Source organism: Tinamus guttatus, unplaced genomic scaffold (assembly GCF_059628265.1).
Source record: "Tinamus guttatus ecotype Peru unplaced genomic scaffold, ASM5962826v1 Tinamus_guttatus_pri_ptg000306l, whole genome shotgun sequence".
Taxonomy (NCBI): domain Eukaryota; kingdom Metazoa; phylum Chordata; class Aves; order Tinamiformes; family Tinamidae; genus Tinamus; species Tinamus guttatus.
Genome location: NW_028288840.1, coordinates 184,861 through 206,846, shown reverse-complemented (window position 1 = coordinate 206,846; position 21,986 = coordinate 184,861). Strand labels below are relative to the sequence as shown.

Here is a 21,986-nt window from a genome sequence, read left to right as displayed (position 1 = left end):
AGAAACCATCGTAACTCCTGGGTCAGTCGACAGGCTGATCCCCCTTCCCTCCCCTCGCGCTGGGACGCTGCCTGAGGAGACTCGAGACTGAGAGCCCTCTCCCATCTTCTGGGGTGAGTGATGATTGCACATTTGTACATCAGAGCTAGCTAAAAAACCCCACGCTCTAGTAGAGAATTTCCTGTACTGACATCCGAAACCTGCTTTGTAAATGTTGCATTTGAATAAATCATACTGTTTGTGAACTCGACTACTTGTTTGGGGGGAAGCGATCGGACCTACAGTTGACAGACTGTTCGTGAATCCGATACTGCCAGAGTCGAGCTTATAGTTGGTGACACTATTTGGGAACTCGATTCGCTCTTAGGAAGGCGATCGGACCTACGGTCCACGGACTGTTCGTGAATCCGATACTGCCAGGGTCGAGCTTATAGTGGATCACGCTATTTGGGAACTCGATTCGCTCCTAGGAAGGCGATCGGACCTACGGTCCACGGACTGTTCGTGAATCCGATACTGCCAGGGTCGAGCTTATAATGGATCACACTATTTGGGAACTCGATTCGCTCCTAGGAAGGCGATCGGACCTACAGTCCACAGACTGTTCGTGAATCCGATACTGCCAGGGTCGAGCTTATAGTGGATCACACTATTTGGGAACTCAATTCGCTCCTAGGAAGGCGATCGGACCTACAGTCCACAGACTGTTTGTGAATCCGATACTTTTTTTGATATCTCCTTCCCCCCCCCACCACCACTACCACTGCGGCTTTCAAACTGCAACATTTTCAACACAAAATTGGCGTAGTCGGCAGGATGTCGATAAAGGAATTCCTACGGAGACAGAAATGTGGTCCCTCAGAAGGTGGGGAAGATTGGGCCAGAGATAATTGGTCAGATCCTGAAAAGGTTTTGCAAAGAATGGAGGAATGCCATGCTAAGTTTAAGGACGGCAAAGGCAAGGGTGTTATTTGTGCTATTCTGGGCGGTTGCTTAATTCAGGCGCAGAAGGACTATAAAATATTTGAGAAATTGAAATTAGATTATCAAGGTAAGAATTCAGAAATTCAACATTTGCAGTATGAATTAGAGAAGGAAAAGAGACGTACCCAGTTACTGGAGCAGCGAATTGAAACAATGCTGATGCAGGCACCCCGACCCCCTAATATGCGGCAAATCAGAAAGTTAATTACTAACACTGAGCCTGAGGACTGGGATGGGGACATATGGGGAGAGCCAGATAAAGAGATACAAGAAGAATCCTCAGAATTAGTGGCTGTTCGGCCGCTGATAAAGACCGAAACATCTGAAGGTCCCCGAGGTCGGAATCCCCGCACCACAGTTCGGACTACTCCTTATTCAGGTTCAGAATTAGGAGAACTGCAGACTAAATTTTCAAGAAAGCCTGGGGAAACCGAAACTGAATACTTGTGGAGAGTTTCCCTTTCAGGTGGCGACAGAATATTGTTAGACAGAGAAGAATCTTTAGGCTTCTGGGGACCAGGAGTGTTTCTAGATGAGGGGTTCCCAGATGATAATCGATCTATTACTGCTCGAGTTGCTTACTGGGCAGGGGGAATAGACCCCAGAGAAAGAGGCGAGCCACTAATAATCAAAGTTAGGGGACTGTCTGACTTATCAGAGGCGATGCAGAAAGCTGCTTGTATTCAGGCAATGTATGACCGAGGACGCTTTGATGTTCCGTTAATGGCTCCGGTAGACCCAGTTCACCTAAGGCCCCTTATTAAGGGTCTGCCTGACACAGCAAAGATATATATGCAAAATTTAAAGGAAAGGGTCATTCGGGCCCAACAGCATAATGATCAGAACCTTCACGCCCCCCCAGCACACGTTCCTACTTGGGCAGAGCTGTTACATGACATGGTGAGTTATGGACGAGAGATGGCATGGTCAGACCTTGAGCCTCTATCAGAACAATCAGGGAGAGGTAGGAAGGTATTTCACACGAGAAAATTGGAGGGTCGACCATACCCAAAACATGAACTGGAACCCTTTCAGGGTCTGCCGGCATCAGTAAATCAAATTAACAGCCCTCTGCGTAACGATTTATGGCGACAAGCATTAGCTTTAGGAGTGCCCCGCGCTATGCTGCAGGGGCAATCCACTAGCTGCATCAGAAAATTGGTTGAAATCCTGGAACGCAGAGCAACTGAATCTCCTCCTCCAAGCAGACAAGACAAGAACTCCCCCTCAACATAAACATAAATTAGATTGCTCTTGGTTTGGAGAATTCCGTGACTTCAGGGGTTTTACACCATTTGGCCCAGGATTTTCCTTTGGCTCAGTATCAAACAAGTCAGCGTTGTGGTATTGCCAAAATGTGATAAATTGCTCCAATTGGGAACAACACGATTGGGTCAGACACTATTGGCCAGTTTACATTTCCCTAAAAATAGGCTGTCTGTGCCATAATCACAGCATAAAATATAAATCAGTAAGTGAAGACTTTGTGCCTCGTAATGATTGCCGTATAGCTTCTGGTGACGCTCCGGCTGGTTTGATCTGGGCCTGCAGTGATGGCAATATGTATACCTCCTTATGGGCTGGATTACCTGAACTCCAGTGTACCTTGGGCCTTCCAACATTGTGCCCCATGTGGAGGAGGACTCCCCTCCGACCCCACTGGATGGCTCGAGCAAAACGGGCAAAAATAGAACTGTCAGGACATGTAGAAGGGTGGCAGGACCCAGGAGCAGCCACCCGCATAGCCTGGGGAATGGAAGGATTTTTTGGATTTGGTCGTGCTACTGTGCAAACGCGATTATGGTTAAGTAAGCTAGCCTATCAAGTAGAAAAATTAGCTAATGCCACCGATACTAGTATACAGTTGCTCAATCAACAACTACAAGCCACATCAAAAATGACTCTTCAGAACCGGATGGCACTGGACTTGATGCTGTTACGCCAAAATGGACTTTGTGGCTACCTAAACCTCTCCAGTACCGACTGCTGCATTTATATCCCTAATGTTACACAGGACCTGGATATCCAATTAGAGAAGATACGACAGGTGGCGAAAGACACCCATGAACTCCGGGAATCAATGAACACTACCTGGCTGGCGAAGGTGTTTAGTTGGTTTGGATTTGGTGTCACTGGTTGGATCCAAAGTTTGATAGAATATGTGGTGATGTTCATTGTGATGATAATTATCCTAAGTATAGCAATATCCTGTGTAAAATCTACTATAATGAAAGCTATTAACATAAAGATGATTCAGTTCACCGCTTATACCCCTTTACAGGTGGATGACCCTATTGATGTCCCAAGTACTAAGACTCTAATTTGAGACTAAATTTCAATATACAATGGTAACTGGAGTCACGGGGTGGATACAAAGTTTGTTATAAGCATTACTTACTATTGTAACTGCAATATTTTCTGTATATATATGTATTCTTGTAGAACTAGACTCACTGCCTTTCCTGTAACTTCCCACATCTAATGTACCAATGTGCAATCACTCGCTTAACTGCATCATGTTTAGGGCATGTAATATTAACACCTAAACAACTTCATGTGAAGCTTGAGTGACTATAGTCACGGGGTGGATAGTGTGGAAGGAGTGTTTGTGGAAGAATTGTTTGAAAGCAGGAACTGAGAGGAAAACTAGGGCCTAACACAGCTCTGGCATTACAGAGGCCTGCTTGGGGTGCTACACAGTTGCCACTTCCAGGATGGTTGGTATGCACGGACTCTGCTCCTCCACGGTTCCCTGGGCAACGTAATCTGCCCTCCTCGCAGCTGCAAAAGGGAGTAACGGAGGATGGAGCGGGGTGAAGGCTCCGCGGCCAAACTCTGTTGCACTCCCTGTGCTGGGCTGCTGATAAGCTGCACAGTGGCTGTCTAATGAGAGATATACGATAACAAGTCCGGTGCTGAGCCAGCAAAGGTGGCAAATGATGAACTTTGCTTGAACTTTGCTCATTATAACGTGAAAACCGTACCTCCATCCCAAAAGTTACCCGCCTCCGAGGTACGACCACCCCTCACTGAGCATGCGCTCTAGATTTTCGGTTGACTGTACCTTTAAATGAAAGCGAGAAACTTTTTCACCAATCAATAACAATATTAAGTATGACTCTAGTCACTCAAGCTCCACCTGAATGTAAAGAAAAGTATAAAAAGGTGAACTAAGGATGAAAAGTTGGAGGGGAAGAAACCATCGTAACTCCTGGGTCAGTCGACAGGCTGATCCCCCTTCCCTCCCCTCGCGCTGGGACGCTGCCTGAGGAGACTCGAGACTGAGAGCCCTCTCCCATCTTCTGGGGTGAGTGATGATTGCACATTTGTACATCAGAACTAGCTAAAAAACCCCACGCTCTAGTAGAGAATTTCCTGTACTGACATCCGAAACCTGCTTTGTAAATGTTGCATTTGAATAAATCATACTGTTTGTGAACTCGACTACTTGTTTGGGGGGAAGCGATCGGACCTACAGTTGACAGACTGTTCGTGAATCCGATACTGCCAGAGTCGAGCTTATAGTTGGTGACACTATTTGGGAACTCGATTCGCTCTTAGGAAGGCGATCGGACCTACGGTCCACGGACTGTTCGTGAATCCGATACTGCCAGGGTCGAGCTTATAGTGGATCACGCTATTTGGGAACTCGATTCGCTCCTAGGAAGGCGATCGGACCTACGGTCCACGGACTGTTCGTGAATCCGATACTGCCAGGGTCGAGCTTATAATGGATCACACTATTTGGGAACTCGATTCGCTCCTAGGAAGGCGATCGGACCTACAGTCCACAGACTGTTCGTGAATCCGATACTGCCAGGGTCGAGCTTATAGTGGATCACACTATTTGGGAACTCAATTCGCTCCTAGGAAGGCGATCGGACCTACAGTCCACAGACTGTTTGTGAATCCGATACTTTTTTTGATATCTCCTTCCCCCCCCCACCACCACTACCACTGCGGCTTTCAAACTGCAACATTTTCAACACAGAGACTCAATCCTTTTCAAATCTGTTGTCCTCCTGGAGGAAGAAGTTACCCCTTCATGAGAAAAATGATGTTTTCTCCTTACAGCAAAGCTATAGAAACGGCTCAGATTTCCCCTCTAGTTCTAGTCATTTTACTTGTGGGCCAAAAGTGAAGTCTGATCTGCACAAGCTTATTTTGTAAATACACATCCTTAGAGGGTATTTTGGACTTGAGAATCTACCTATTCTTTTCCTTTTTCCACCCTCTTGTTCACTCAATAGAGTAAAAGTATTGCTTGGAGCTGTGCTCTGCCCCAGATAGAGGGTATATGGGTGACTTTAACAACAGACTGATCAGCTGCTTGAATGAGTAGTTAAGGATCCAATAAGTTCTGTAATTTGTTAAAAGTTCCCTCCTACCTAAATAGGGGTGGGTACATTTGTTCCAGAAAGACCCAAAGAGAAGTTGCCTGCTGCAGAAAGCAGGGGTTTATGCACGTGCAAAAGACATGGAGAAATGCTGAGCTATAGTCACAAATCCATAGTCACTATAATTACTAAGAATTAGTTTTAAAAACACACATGTTATTATTATATTTATTATACTGAGTCCATTTTTGTTCTTTGGAAAGATTTCATCTGGGTTGTAAAATGTTGAATGGGAAAATAATTAATCTGCTCATATAAAGAAAATGTATTTTTTTCCTGGCTTTAAATGGGAGGAGAGAAAAATGCACTACAAATTATCAGAATTCATGTAAAGAAGTCCTTTTTCTTTTTCTTTTTCTTTTTCTTTTTCTTTTTCTTTTTCTTTTTCTTTTTCTTTTTCTTTTTCTTTTCCTTTTCCTTTTTCTTTTCTTTTTCTTTTCCTTTTTCTTTTTGTTAGTGTGCAGTAAAATGCTTTATTTCTATTCAAGCAACAAAAGACAGAACTTTCTTTAACTTGCTCCTAACCCAAATCTGCAGGATGTCCCATCTAATAGGAATGACGAGAGTATCAGCTCAACATAATTAAACTGGCTTAAACTGCAGCAAAAGAAATTTAGGTTAGGCATCAATACAAACTTCCAAGATTGCACATGGGAGCAGCCTGCTCAGGGAGGCTGTGGAAATGCTAACATGGGAGCTTTTAAAAATATATGGGAATGTCTATCAGGAGAGACATAGAAAAAGCTGATCCCTAATTTAGCAGGGAGTATGAATGAATGAACTTTTTTTTCCACTCCATTCCAGATTCACTTTCTGTGATTTCTAAGAAAAGGATGATATTTTGCTAGATTACTTGCAATATAGACCCTTTGCACCTTTGGAATGTAATTCCAGTGCACTAAAGCTAATGAAAATAATTCCTTGTGCTAAAAGCAAATGAGCAAATCCCACACTCTCAAAAAAAAAGAGAAAAAGGAAAAGGAGAAGGAAAAAGAAAAAGGAAAAGGAAAAGGAAAAGAAAAAGAAAAAGAAAAAGAAAAAGAAAAGGAAAAAGCCAGTTCTGGAAACTGAAACAATAATTTTACCCTCGAAAATTTGTGCTTAGATTGAAAATAGTGACAATAAATTTAGAAAAAAAAAGTGGAAAAAGAGGAAAAGTAATTACTCAGTATATCATATATTATTTCCAAACCCCTAGCCATTATAAAGGATCTGACGGAATGAATTCCTCATTACCTTGTTAAAAGCATTTTTCATTTTCTTTCTTTTCTTTGTTTTGCTTTTTCTTTGTTTCTTTCTTCATTTTTTCATTTCTTTCAATTTTTCATTCATACCTTACATTGGACTATGAAACAATATCAAGATCTATCCACATACTTATCAAAGTCATCTTGATGAAAATTTTGAAAAAATTGAGGAAAGAGTGATGAGAGGAGTTTTAACCAGCTTTAAATACTTTAAAATTCTGTAAGAAGAATGGTAATAATCTGTATTTTATATTCGCAATGGACAGAACAAGGTGAGAAGGTTATATGTTTCTGAAGTTGTATCTTAGAGAAAGTTTTTTGATGACAGGAAAAGTCAAGCCCTGGAATAGATTATCTAGGCAGATTTTAGAATCTCGCTATAGAGAGTCTTTTAAGATTGGATTGGACAAACAACTGTTGGCATTAACATGAATCCTGCCTTAGGACAAAGCGGTAGACAAATGACCTTCCAGTAGTGTATGTATAAATATATATATATGTTTATATATGTATTTAATACTCTTGATTTATTCATAACTAGTTTCTTGTGGAGAAATAGCCGTCAAACCTTGAATTATGCTTTAATCCAAGATGCTAAATCAGTTTTGAGTAAATTAAAAGGTGTTTGCTGAAAGCATTTGACAACCACTACAGGTTTTTCTTTCACTACCAATAAAAGAAATATATTGTTATATACCCTATGTTATAAGCTAAAGAAATTAGCTACTAAAATTTGATAACATAATTAAGCAAGTTCCTGCTGCTGATGCCTCTGCTAGGAGATAATAGATGACAGGGAGAATTATTGGTGCTGAAATTATACTTATGGCATATAAAGTTGCAGTGTCCTATTACCCTTTGGCAGAGCTTTCAGAGAAAGAGGTTTATTTGTCTGTAAGATGAAGAAATTAATGGTGTTTGTTGTTGTTGTTGTTTAATAAATGCAGGATTTTTCCATGTTGGAAAATGTCTCCGATGTTTCTGTTTCTTGAAGATTTATGAGTCTTGAAGTTTGGATGCTTACAGAACATGAAGCCAAGGCATAACAGTACTCAATACTTTCAAAGTTGCCTATGGCAGCCCAAAGGGCAGAGATCTCAAAGTCACTTCAACTGTCAGAGGAGCTCTAGACCATGAATTTCATGTGTACCTGAAAATTTAGACAAACTGAGGGGAGCTTAACCATTTTTAACAATGACAGTGATTTAGTAACAAAAGAAATCATGATTGGTGAGCAAAATTTGACAAAAAGTCTCTGGCCCAAGAAAAGAGATGTATGAAACCCTATATATTTTACATTAAATGATATGCAATTAAACATAAGAGTGGGAGGTTTAACACTCTTTAAGAAAGATTTAAGCATGTGTGTGTGGCCTCTGGAGTCCACACAGGTGAAGGCCAGCACTGCCAAAGGATAGATCTCTGAAGAAGATGGGATTTATAGCTGAGCAGCATCATGACATGGTCTCAGAGGTGATGGAAAATATCTTTAGGGTGTCAAGGACATTATCTGAAGTCTGAACAACAAACATCACTGAACTGGCAAAAAGAATCTACTTGCTAAGGACACAATGAGGCAGAGGGCAGTTTTGTTTCCTGCACTGGCACTGAAGATCTGAAGATCTATTTAAAACATTGATATTTTGTATTTCAGTGAGTAGTCCAGTAAAAGTTGGGTTTGGGAACATATTGGTGTCATTAGTGTAGCCACTTCATAAAAAAAGGGGGAGGGCTGTTCCATGTCAAAACTATGGCTAATTTAGGATCCTATCAGTCACTCAAAAGATGTTATTTTAAACTGTATTTGGATTATATTGTAGGTTAATGTAAAATACAATTTTAAAAGAAAACTTGCTTGAAGGAAAATATTCACAAATATGTCCTTGTTGAAACCCTATATATTTTACATTAAATTAAATTGTAATTAAAATCAGTATGTTCCTACCAGAAATTTTAATTTTGACAAAATAGCATATTCCAGTACATTATATCCAAATATTTTCAACCATTTTATTCTCTTGAATTACTGGGCTCTTTTTCTTTCACATACCATTTGGCATCCAAAGAAGGTTTCTAATCAAATGTGTACACTGTTTTGGTAAAACCCAGCACCATATCAAATTACAACACAGAGAGTTATACAAAGCTTTATTTTTATTCCTTCAAGCAATATCTGTAAAAGTTCTTTAGCTCCGTGCCTAAATACTTTAGAGATACTTTATATCCATTTTTTTTTCTTCTGAGATAATTAAAAAAAGTATCTAAGCATTAGAGGAGCAAATTCTGGAACAGTTTTTCAATATGAATTCAGGAGGCAAACCTCCTATTTCCTATTAAGCAACATGATAAGCATTTGATGATATAATCATATTTGATAACTAGATGTGGGGACCCAGAAGAATCTTCAATTTTATTCTTAAGCTCTTAATAAATTGGTTAATTCTATCTGGACTGCAAAACTAGGCTACCTGTGACAAATAAGCAGTTGCAATTGTTTTTTCATCTTATAGTCGAACTGTTTATTTCCTAAGGATTTTGTTTTGGTTTTATTTGTACTTTCTTCACCACTTTCTTGAAATCCAATAGGGATAGAAGCTGTGACTTATGGGACATTAGAACTGCTGATGTTAAGTGAAGATATGAGTCATGAAGTTTATCTATCTAGAATTTTTTGTAGGGACATAAGAATAATCCAAGAGTAATAGCAATAAAACTCTCAATATTTGCAGTCACATATGTTAATCAGGTCTAAATTATTGGTAAAAGTGCTTCATAAAATTGATTGGAGTTACAGACCCTAAATGTGGGGAGTAGTCCCCATGGAAAATAAATGATTTAAATCTCATAAAATAATAATAAAAAAAGATTCTGGTTTATTTTTGACGTTTGTTCTTTATTTCCTCATCAGACAGACAAAAATAATTAAGGATATGTATTCCAAATCCTCTTGTGTTTCTCATTTTAATAACAAGAGATACAGTAGCATATCTTCCAATTATTAACTGCCTTATCTTTATCATTTCGTTTTCATGCTGAGCAATATTTTGCTGCATGATTGCTAAAGGCAAAATAGAGCAATATTTTTAACAGCATGTACCAACTTAACTGTAATATTCAGCAGTCAAAGGGTCATACAGAAAAGATGCCTTTGTAAAAAGATAAATTAGTAAGAATTGGTTTATTATAATAATGTCCTTTCTAGGAAAAGAACTGTTTTGCTTTACAGTTATTAGGTACACGGACAGAGGAAGATATTGCTTATATCAACTGAGTAAGAAATAACTACTATAAAAATATTTCCACATATTATCAAGGTTTCAGACTGTACTTTAGCTCTAACAAGATGTCTGGGTTCAGTCTGCAGCTGAGACAGAGAGGTGGAGGAAAACAGTGTAAAGAACACAGATTGTGAAGGTGCATGGAAAATCTGGTAACATAAATACTGAAGAATCCTGTTATCTGAATCTATTACCTGAAAGTCAGTTGTGCCCAGGGCAGGCCTGAGGAACTGAAGGTAGGAATTACATCAGTATCATTCAATCATTTTGTCAAAATAGCAGCATCTTCTGCTTCCAATATCTGAAGTTCTCATTAAGCCAAATAAATAAATAAATAAATAAAGGGGTTGCTTTCTGTCCATGCAGGTAACATCCTGATCACCAGAGAATACATTATTGCTGTGTTATAAGAATCCTTTATTCATCTTAACAGGGCTTTTCTCTGAGAAAACCACTCATCCGCTCCATGAAAGCCAGTCCTGAAGCCAAATGTATTTAAAGGCATACAATTTCTTACATGTCTTACACAGCTTTATAGATGAACTGAGGTCCTAATCATATTTCCAGAGTTTTTCAGAACTTTACACACATCCATCTCCAGTTTCTTATCCATCTTTTGAAATTGCAACTTAAACATGCAAAGGAAGTTCCTTGCCAAAGCTGTGGCTTAGACAACATCTGCAACTTTCCCAATGAAGAACATCATCTCACCACTTCTTTCCACTGCATCATTATGCCATGCTGCTCAGGTCTCAGAGAAACCAGGAGCTGGTTGTGCCATGCCTGCTGAAAAAATATAGCAAACCCATTTATGTCTATGTGCTGCCAGTATTCTCCAAGAAGACAAAATAATCTAATGCATGGAATACGATTCCTGCCAGGGAAGAGCAGATAAGGCTGCTTTTTAATTTTGTTAGAGCTAATTGCTTGAAGTAACTAGGGAAGCTGAGTGCTATGGCTATACTTACTCACCTTCTTGACAAAAGTATCATTGACTCTGCATAAAAGAACACATTAACTAGATACAAAATCATCTTAACTCCAGAAAATTGCATGAATCATGGCTTAAACCATGTTAAGTCAAAAGGGATGGCTGAAAATCCAAAGTAAGCTTGCAAACTGTATAGTTTCTTATTGTATTCAGAATAAACATTTAATTCAAAATTTGCTTTCAAATTTCCTAATACTTGATAGATTTTTAACCACTCCCATCCCACCCCCCTTTTTTGTAGCTTTTTAAAATATTGCTTACAAAATGGGACTGAAAGTTTCCTGAAGCAATAAAGTATTCCTTTTTTTTTTTTTTTCCTGACTGATGTTTTCCCCTGATAGTCTCACACATGGCCTTGCCCAAGGTAAGTTAAAAACTTTGAGCAGAATGAGAATTTCTTATTCTCAACTGCATTACACAGATCCACAGGCCAACTCATAAAGCACAAGTAAAATCCCAGTCATGTTGATAAGACATTCAGCGCATATTTCATGGAGATCAGGATCCTTCTTAACTGCCTGACCCTAGCAGAGAAGCACACGGGAGTTTCTGGCTGAAAGCTGACCCACCTCTTAATCTTGGAGAGTGGGAAGAGACAAAAGGCTCTTCAGCACTTGATCTTGTACCTTCAGTTGTTCTCTTAATTAGAGACATTACATTACATGGTTCTGTATAGTATTCTGTACAGGCTGACAATCTTCTTTGTTCTTGTAACCTGGGGCTATTATTTTGCATATTACATACTCTTGAAGCAGTGTGTGTCATTATTTTTAATTATAAGAACTAATTCTTTGCTCCCGTTTTCAATGCTGCCTAAACAGGGCCTGACGTGTGTGGGAAATGCAGAGAACTAGGAATGGTTAGTTAAATAATTCCTAGTCATTCCACCACAAAATTGAATATATATATATTTATACTTGAAAAGAATGAGTTTAGGTCATTTTGATATAATTAAGCTCCTACTGTAGATATTAGAATTTCAGTGACCGAAAGTGGTTATAAGTGGTTGAGTCCTTGAAAATCTCAGTAACGTGTGTGTGTTTTCTAATCATTGCTAGGAGAACAGGATTGTCTATCAATCAGAAAGAGAGAGATATTTGGACAAAAAAAAAAGTAATTTTATATGTCCATAAAATATCCCATACAGGATATCCCAAACTGAGGGAGTCCCAAACTATCTTTTTTGTTTCTTTGTTTTTTATTTCTTGCAGAAATCATCTTAGCTTTTACAGATTTGATATTGGTTTATTTTATACATTTGAGTTGGTCAAAAACAAACTTTACTTTATATATGATATTAAGAAATACTTCTCATCAGATTGCTTTCATAAAACACCAGGAGATCATGGTGTGAAAATGCAGCAAAATGGAAACTCACAGTTCATTTTTATAATTATACACCAGTAGTTTTCAAAACATACATTTTTTTAGACCCAGCATATTTCTTAATGAAGGGTTTTCAAACCTGATGCGAGTATAGCAAAAGCATACGTTTGAAATATATTCTCTGCAGGAACTGAACTCATTCCATTTTTCTATATCAGAAAATTGATTTGTTGGGGTTCCCTTTGCCTTTCTCTGGCTCTTCCACAGTAGGAAGATAAGAAGTAATTTCTATGGAATTGCAAGTCTGTGTGGGCAGACAAATTGCCTTTAACCCTCTAACACATTCTACATGCATATAGAAACCCTCTTCTGCCCCATGACTAATAATAGAACATTAAGTAGGAAACCTTTTCTATGAAGTACTGGTTTTTAGATTTTAGATTCTAGATGCAAAGAGGAAATCATACAATCTGCTCACCTACTGCACCAATAGCTTGGTTTAATATGCCATGAAATTGTGCTTTTTCTTGATGTTGGGAAATTCAAAAGATATCAAAGATATCCTAAAATGTTGGCAGTTCTTGTTGCATCAGTAGCCAAAGAGGTAACAGCACACTTAAAATGTTCACAGTTATTTGTGAGAAAATGTTACTTGCATGTCTAGTGTACCACATCTCCATGTTCTTTCTCCATTTGCTTGTCAAATAAAGGCTATGATGCCCAGTGTAATAAACTCAGAACATATCAGTCTCCAATCACATTAGATTATTGTAGTTCACTTTAACCTGAACGTAGGAATTCTCTACTGAGGTTCACTCTGAGACATCTAATATTTGTTTATGTTTTACTTTCCTAAGAGATTAAATTGGCTGATAGTTATTAACTTGATGTGTAATACAGTTGATGAAGTTTTCCATTATCTAGATACAGTTATGTCAAGAGAGCTAAGAATTAATTAGTAACATCCCTTTTTTGTAGTTTGAAATTTGAAACATGTTAAATATTTTGGACAGTGAGGAGCTACACTGTCATAACTAGTAACTGTTTTTATGCAAATTTTTGAAACAGAGATCAGAAAGTAAGAATTGCTAAATATAGTTCTTATTTTTGCTTCAGTCTTTCTAATCCAGCCCGTCCATTATGTTCTTCAGAAGAGGTCCCTACAAGCCATCTCAATGGCACAAACTTTAAGGTAGAGAATCTAAATCCTAATTTCACTTTTAACTGTTTCTATGCAAGTTCTGTCCCCTATCATTCTGTTCCGTATCATATTCACAGGGAATTATATCTAGTCACAATCAATAAAATCAAGAGCAGAGAAGTTCCTGTAGGGGCCTCTCTGATAGAATTTTTACCATCACTTACAATATATCAAATATTTCAGAATTCCATATTCTGGATGTGGAGAGAAGTGAAAAATGTGAAAGAAATGTACTGTTCTATCACTAAAACTACCAGAGTTTTAATAAGAGAGTAAGGACTGAGCAGTTAAAACAGTGAGGTAGATATATGGGAGGAGCAAAGGAGATTAGTGGATTAGTAGCCATGGAGAAGGCAGATATATCAAAAGGTTTAATGGAATGATGGTGGTCTAGCTGCAAGAGAAGTAGTAATAAAGAATTGTCCCATGGGAAATAATACTTCTCCTGATGACCCACTACTTTAAACTAGCTAGCTTAAGCCTTACTTTTGTGGGCAATCTTTTTTCTTTCTGTATAGATAAGCATCCAGCTGTGTTGGTACCGTTAGACTGAGGAACATATCCCAGGCCCAAGGACTGGGAGCGCATCCCTGTCATGTTCCAGCTTTATGCTGGAAAGAAACCTTTGATTGTTCATTTCTCCTAATTTCTCACTTTCTGCCCATTTTCTTCTCTCAGAGATCCCTAGGAACTTAGTGTGAGTGATCTAAAGAGCATGTTTCACCCATGTGCAGCTGATGGAAGAAGTGAGTTTTTTAGTTCACTTGGCTTCCCTGATCCTCAGTGATCCAGATGGTGGGACACATATCTATTTCCTGTGTCTTAAATGCACATTTTGTCCCATTTGAGGCCCACTATGTTTCTTTAGGTTTTTGGTTTTTTTTCTTCGAAAGTAACATACAACTTTAACCTATTTTACAATTGATTTAAAGATTTAAACATTTGAAGTAGTGTGATGTACATCTTTTCACTTTTTCAATTCAAAGATAAAAGGTCAACCAAGCATGTAAGAGCTTTCAGTTGATTTTCATTACACTTAGCATTCATTACATTTAGGTTTTAGCATGTACTTTTTGAATTCTTAAGCATCATTCTCCTTTTTTTTTTTAGTCATGCAAGTATATTCTCCTGTTTGATAAAAAGTTCATTTTTGAATTTAAAAACTTCTATTTATATTAGTAGGCCTAAAGATCAGGAGGACTTGGGTTATTTAAGAAAACTATTGCAGAATACTGTACTAGTCTGCGTAACATGCAACATTAGTAAGTAGAGTGAAGTTGCAAAGCTGTTTGCAGGCAAAGATTAGTGAGTCTTATCTGTGCTAGTTTGGATTTTGTCATTATTTTGGAGTCTTTACATTTGTTTCTCTTTGATGACATCAAATAAAAAGCATCTGAGCTAAAAATCTGTTCTTGAGCAGTTTGAAAAAGCAACAAGTACCAAACAGTTATTATGGATAATAGTTCAATCTTATCTGGCCACTTCTCTAAGTTCAAGATATAGCTCAAGACAAATAGAGAAATGTGTGTTGGATAGAAAAGACATTAAAAGGTATGAAAAATGAGCTTGATCAGACATGTAAATTGATACAGTTTAAATTTATTCCTGGCCTTGTATCACTTTACTGCAAAATTGGTGTGATGCCTGCTGAGTTAGAATACATAGACATGTAAGTACTATTAATTTTCTTTAAAACACTGAAATAAGTGTTTTATTTCTAAAATAACATTTTTATTTCTATCTGGATTATAAAATATTTAAAATCTTGCCATAAAATTTTGCTTATGGAAGGTAATGGGAAGGGCATAGCTTCCTTTTTATTTGTTTACTTACTTATACTTTTAGCCATTTCTAGTCAACATTGCAAAGTTTTTTATGGTTATGATTATGTTTGGAAGCAGAACTGCTGATATGGTCTGCTTAAAGTAAAATTCTGACATTTGATTGAAGTTTTTGGAAAGCAATAGAGTTTGTTACTTTATTTATTTGGGTTGCAGGGCAGATATCCCAGTTAATGCTGAGTATAAACACTACAGGTACAATAGCTATTCATATCTTAATTTACATATGTTCCAAAAGGCATATTTATTTGAGTTTTGCAGGTTGAGATTATGAAATTTACCCATTTCACCAATACACTACATGTGTAATAAAGAACAGTAGCTCACATTGTTTTGAAAACAAAATCACAGAAAAATCTTTCTCCGAATGCCCATTGGAAATGTCTGTCCTACACTGTCGATTTCATTATGGTGTTAGAAACACTTTTGCCCCGAGTGCTTCTTGCAGTCCTGCTTCTTAATTGTTGTTATTTGGCAGCATGAAATATTGATGACATTGGTCAAAAAGATTGACAGCTGCATGAATTGTTATTAACCAGCCTGTTGGTTGTAGCTTAAAGTTCAATAAATATCAAGATCCAACATAAGCCTCCGGGAGCCTCTTTCTTTTTTGATCAGCTGGAAATTAACTATTTGATGTCTTTATAAGCTATCTGTCTTTTCTCTGTCACCCCCAAATCAATTCTGGGGAAACTGAGGAGAAATGTAATAACCCCTGTCAATAGTTTTTTGTACTCTTAATTCTCCATCCACAATTCTCTCATAAGGAGACATCATGACCCCGTCCTGACCCAGAAAGAGGTAAAAACTCAGAATTACATGAGCCATGACCACTTGGGCTAGTGCTGTTATTGGCATTCATCACCACAGTAAATAGCAGGGAAATCTTTCAGAAAAATCAAGAGTTTGGAAAAAAAAAAAAAAAAAACCAGGAGGCAGAAGGATTTCCAAACTGTGTTAAGAAGAAATAGTGTAATAAGTATACTGAGAATGTTTTTCAGACTTTACATATAAGTGCTGAAGTATTGTTACAATATGAAGTTATAAGTATATACATTTACATGATAAGTTGTTGAAGAGCTGAGATTTTATTTTTAATGTTGCTGTGTACATTACATTTTAAAAATGTGTATATATACTGTCTCTGTCTTAAATCATGGTTGAATTAAACAATCTTTTCATAGCAAATATTCTCTTTTTCCTGCTTATAACCTAAGTTAGATTTTGACCACCTGGTTCTCTGCTGTTTCATAGATACCTGAGATGAACCACCTTCTATATTCATTATGAATTCACCTAAGGGATTCTGATGGACATAGTAATGTCTCTCAATTGTTAATTACTATCACTGCTATATGAAGGGGCTGTGTACAATATGTGAGATTACATAACATGTACTTGCCACTTCTCATGTGGCTAAGACGACAGCTGACACCTTGTGCATAAGTCGGGTATGAAACCCAGACATATGGAGGTATTGATGCATGCAGTAGTTTTGACATTTTGGATCACTGGTTGATTTTTCACTTGTGAAGGTAATTCTGAGTTATGTTATCTTCTGGGAGACTTCACTATTGAGGGGGTTTGTCATGGGGGATAAAATGGCTATTTACTGTATACTGTATACTGATAATGATTTAAACATGGCTTCTTCCTTGAGCATGAGTTTAACAATTTGCCTATCATCTGTCATGATCACATTTTTCAAGTATTTTGGAGAGGTAGAACTCTAATCCACTTTTACTGTTGCTTTTTCAAGCTACACTGGTACTAGGTCTTTATTTTGTTTTCTCTGATCACTTATCTCTTGACCATTTTTATTTTTTTTCTTACATAGCAAATGTGAAAGTCTTCCCTACCTCTGTAGTACTGTGCACAACAACATACAGTAAAAGAATTAATAGTATGTCTTGCATCTGCAAAATTAAATAATAACTTTATGAGCAACTTCCTAAATGTTTTAGTTGAGTATTCTTTTGGTGAAACAAGAAAATTTAATTATATGCTAAAAAGAATTGATAAGTAACTTGTTTAACCAATGTTACAATCTCCTGGTCTTTGTTCCCAGCATCTGTAGTAATTGAACTCACTACATTTCAATGCTGACATTTAATCAATGCATGTAAATCACCTTGGAGGCCTATTATTCTTGTATTCATTAATCCAGTCATGCAGAATACAAGCATGTAGGAGAATTATATACAAAGTTTTCACAGCTGAGGTCAAAAAGTAGCATGTGTAGTGTTCTGCTCTTAAAATTAAAAACTGCTTTTGACATATGAGAATGTGATCTATCAAAAAATGTCTGAATAAAACTGTATCAAGACTCTATTTAAATGAATTTTTGATCCAGGAAATTCCCTGCTGAGCAACTGGATGGATATGTTTCATATCAACCATGTAATATCTTCTGTTTACTAGTTTCTGGGGCTGGATAAAGAAGAAAATAAATACATTTTCATATATGGAAAGGTTATACTTTTTAAATTAAAAGTCTAAGTGATAAAATAACCAAACAAGGAAAACTATGTATGGCCAGGAATCAATTCAAATCATATCCGCTCAGAAAATGATATCATAACAGTTTCTTGCCAGGAAGCCATGAGAATTTTGACTTGCTGTTCTTTGTAAACCTTTGTAAATTTATGAGCCATCAGAAGTGAAGAATGCATGTATATCTGGGTAAATTTTTGGAAGAAGAATGACTGAAACCTTCAGGAGAAACAGTGAACAAAGACCAATGACTGAAGAATTCAGACATGCTCCGATAGCGACCGCCCTGCGTATGTAGGTCTACTATGTATACCACCAGCTTGCAATAGTGTCTTACTCATGAAGCACTAGTTTTTCAAATTATATCATGTTCTGATGTGTTATATTGAGACCTGTCATGCAGAAGCTGCCTAGGACACGACCAGTTTTGGCCTGCTGGTCAGGGAAGCTGGCATCAGTGCTGGGAGCACAGCCCCCATCATTCCGGGTCAGCCAAGGCCTAAAGGAGCAGCAGTGAACACACAGCGAAGGCAGTCTGAAGAACATATTGCTTACCTGCCTCTCCAGCAACTTCTTCTGTTGAGCTGTAGCTATGGTAACCCATGGAAGAAGCCTGCAAAGAGCAAAAATGAGAGCTGCAAAAGAGATGGATTTCCTGTCCTTGATCAGCATGCAAAGTTTGCCATTCTCTTTTTCTCCCTTGCTTCAGTGTTTATGAACCACACAACACAAATTTTCAGATTAGGGCAACTTAAACCCTTACTAGAAATAGTTCTGAAATATTTTCTTTTGTCTACACAAGTAAATTCAATTTTGGAAATAAAAACAATTTTGAAATCATACCCAAAATCAATAACTCTAAAATCTGCTTTTCTTTGTTGTTATGTGAAAATTACCTTTTTAATTTCACAATTTCCATTTTAAAGAAATGGCTCACATTGTTTTGAAAAGAAAATCACAGGAAAAGATTGCCTATATTCTACTTTTGGGACTCCAGTGAGAAAAGATAGGCTTAAGACATGAGCAGCCGAAAATTCCTTGCTAAAGCGGACTCCTACAGTGCCACAGAGGCAATTTAAGTTGTCTTCCATCACTCTCTTGTCCTTAGCCATTCAGTTAGCCGTGTGGAGGAAAGAGAAATATTCTGAGTTTTACTGTGCTCTTTTCATCTGCTGGTGACCTTGTGGCAGAAACTGCTCAGCACAAAACAAGTTACTCTTAATTTTTCCAGCATGGTGCTTGGATTTGGATCTATTCTGCACGATTCATAAAGAAAGAGGGAGGTTAGACTGCAGAAAATCATAACTCCTACCAAAGAGCTACATCTATTTTATCTATCTATTTTACTTTGTATATGTTTTTGTGGTGACTTACTGTGGAGAAGGCTTTGTGGAACAGGGGCAACAAACAAGCTAAAGAGCAGACAAATGAGAGAGCAAAATGAAATAGAAAACTGTAGTTTGGCAATGAAGTCCTTGTTTTCACAGGGCCTAACTGACCTTTAAGAGAGACTGACTTGACTCCTTGCCTGAATATTTTTCTGCTCTCTAGCCCTGAGTCCAGTTACAGGCCTAGTAGCTCATTTTAATACAAACCTGCCATGCAAACTGAGTGAACAGAACATGCCCTGGAGGCACCCTTGACAGTGACCTTCTTTTTGAGCAGGTCAGAAGAGCTACTTGCCCAAAGGGCACTGGATTCTTGATTCATCTGCCTCTAAACAGATGTACCAGGTATCTGCTTGAGAGGCACCTGCTTTTCAAGCAGTGAAAATTGAACAGATATTTTGCACACTTGGGGAGTAGTCTGCCATGGATGATGACTTTAGCTTCCGGCAGATCTGAGCATGTGAGTCTTTCTGAGAGACAATACATACAAATAATGTTCCCACCATGGACGTGTAAGGCAATTATTGGAGGTATTTTTGCAAGCTGTGCCCTCCAGGAAGATCTGCCTATGTACATGCATAATATTCCTATAGTGGCCCCAAACATAGAATGCCTCTGTTACAGTTTCATGTGTATTAAAATAGTAGTACTGAATATAAACAGATGTTTTCATACCTAGCAAAACGTGTCATAACTTTTATTTTGCTGATCCTTTGCTGTTTTGACTTTAAAGTCAAAATATTCAGACTAGACAGAAGGGATTCAAAAGCCTGCAACTTCCATGACACAGAGGATAAAGGTTGAGGGGTAGCTATTGAAGTGGACATGCCCAGAAGAAAACATGGAGATGTCATATTTTAACAAAAGAGGCTAAGATTTTGCAGACTGAACTATTTTCTTTTACCAGTTTATGCATTTTATAGGGGGCAAAAATGGATTGTATATTTATTGAAAGTTCCTTAGTTCCTTTGTCAGGAAAGAATTTTCTGATGATCTGCAGCTGGTGGAGTCAGAGAAGGGAGTTTACCACCAGGCTTTCAATATACCTAACAAGAGAAAACAACTGAAAGAGAGACTTTGCTATTCTTGCACTACAGTGCAGCCATCTGGACCTCAGATTCTGCACGGGGTAACCCTCAGAACAGGAGAGCTAATGGCAGGTGTGTTAGTCTCTCTTTTCTGTGGCCCTGAGCACTGGGAAAGGACTATCTAATTTTAAATCATTTATGAACTGCTAAAAAATAGCTTTAAGTTTGATCCCTTTTATCCTTTTTTTTTTTCCCATCATAAAGGGCAAATAAAAGAATAAGATTAAGGAACACACATTTATATATGGGCTATATGTAAAACAAACAAATGAAATCCCTGAACTTAAAGTTCCTTTGGCAAATGGTGACTTGTCATTTGTTTTCATTTCAAGCAAACATGTGCAAAATGAGTTATAGAAGACTTTGTAGGACAAAAATAAGAGTTATTGGAAAGTACAAATTCTGTATTGTAGAGGTTAAAACATTAAGTAGATTGAACGAAATAGGAGCTTCTCATTTATAATCTCTTTTAATTACACCCAATACTCTAAATCAGATTAAAATTGGGAATTAGTGGTTTAGAATTAAACAATGCATCCCTCTGCCCCACATTACCATGTTTAAAATGCCAGTGTTTTGGTCATGCAGCTCTGTGCTGCACTAGAAGGGAGATGTTGCTAATGTAAAGGTCATTTGTTAATACAACTGATTGGAAGGGTCAGGATCAGCACTTCTTGTTGTTGGAAGGATCAGGGATGATAGGACAGTGAAATCTCTGTTACAGAAAGTAAAAGGAATATGCCCAACCACGAAATACTGCATTATCTCATTGCACAGCTGTTTCCCTCAGTCAAATCTATGGAGTTGGCTCAAAGGGAAAGAAATATTTTAAGTAGAAGAATATATTCTTATCAATTAAAATTAGTTTTGTACCTCAGAAAATTTTGTTTCTGATCAGATGGTAAAGCATTCACTATTGGTGCAATTAATATGGACTTGACCTAGAAGGGAACACAAAAGTGAAGAAAACCTTCCAATGTCAGCACAGGGACCAAAAAAAGATATTATGCTCATTATGGCAAGGATTTCTTCTTCTGCTTTCACTGTATCAGCACTTCTTCAATGATCAGGTAGTGTTTAATATATGCTCTGGATGTTGACATGCAAATCTTTTCATTGTTTCCTCATGACAAATGTTCATGGTCTTGACAGAATCAGTCTACTTTATTATAGCAGGGTGATTTGAGACTAAGGTCTCTAAACCATGCCATGTGATTTGTCCTTAGTTCTAATTAAAATACTGTTGTATAGAGATTTACATTAATGTAGTGTAAAGATTGCCAAATCACAACTCAATTTCACTAAAAAATAAAAAGGGGGTAATGTGTGTGTGCTCTATTGTTCATTTCCAAGCGAAGTGCTGACACAAATAGGAATTTCAGTGCCTGCGGAAGAAAGTGAGATGGCAGTAGATCAGATGCAAAAAAACCCACAATATAATTACAGGATAGATTATATTCAGTAATAGATCTGGTAGTATCTATCTCACATGTTCTCTTCCAAATGATTCATTTTCTGTGGGCTTTAGGATTTCTTCCACAAGTATGATAGGAATGTGTAAATATGGGACGCAAAATTATGGACAATAAAAATGTTTATCTTCACTTTTAGAAAGAACTTAATAAATGAAATACTTCCCTAATAAATGAAGACTACTGTCATTGTTGCTGCAGTTGCTCAAGAAAAATCACAACAGATATATTTTATCTGGAATTCCTGAAAATAGTTAATCATTCTCCTTTCCACTTTCAT

At 37.6% G+C, this 21,986-nt stretch overlaps 1 protein-coding gene and 1 long non-coding RNA gene across 2 annotated transcripts in view; one reads left to right on the top strand and one right to left on the bottom strand.

Annotated features, from left to right (window-relative positions):
* Window positions 1-21,986, bottom strand: part of LOC148594048 (uncharacterized) — a 200,581-nt gene that overhangs the window by 105,389 nt on the left and 73,206 nt on the right. The window lies entirely within an intron of this gene.
* On the top strand, window positions 1,138-18,275 carry LOC148594049 (uncharacterized). The gene is made up of 2 exons (XM_088528179.1): window positions 1,138-1,851; window positions 18,162-18,275. Exons 1-2 carry the CDS (start codon window positions 1,138-1,140, stop codon window positions 18,273-18,275), a joined length of 828 nt encoding a protein of 275 aa, XP_088384305.1.

Bases quoted from the DNA above. Each gene is read 5' to 3' on its own strand.
- LOC148594049 (XM_088528179.1), top strand. From the start codon at position 1,138: ATGCTGATGCAGGCACCCCGACCCCCTAATATGCGGCAAATCAGAAAG. The intron at 1,852-18,161 runs GTTCCTACTTGG...CCTGTCATGCAG, and splicing joins TTCACGCCCCCCCAGCACAC to AAGCTGCCTAGGACACGACC.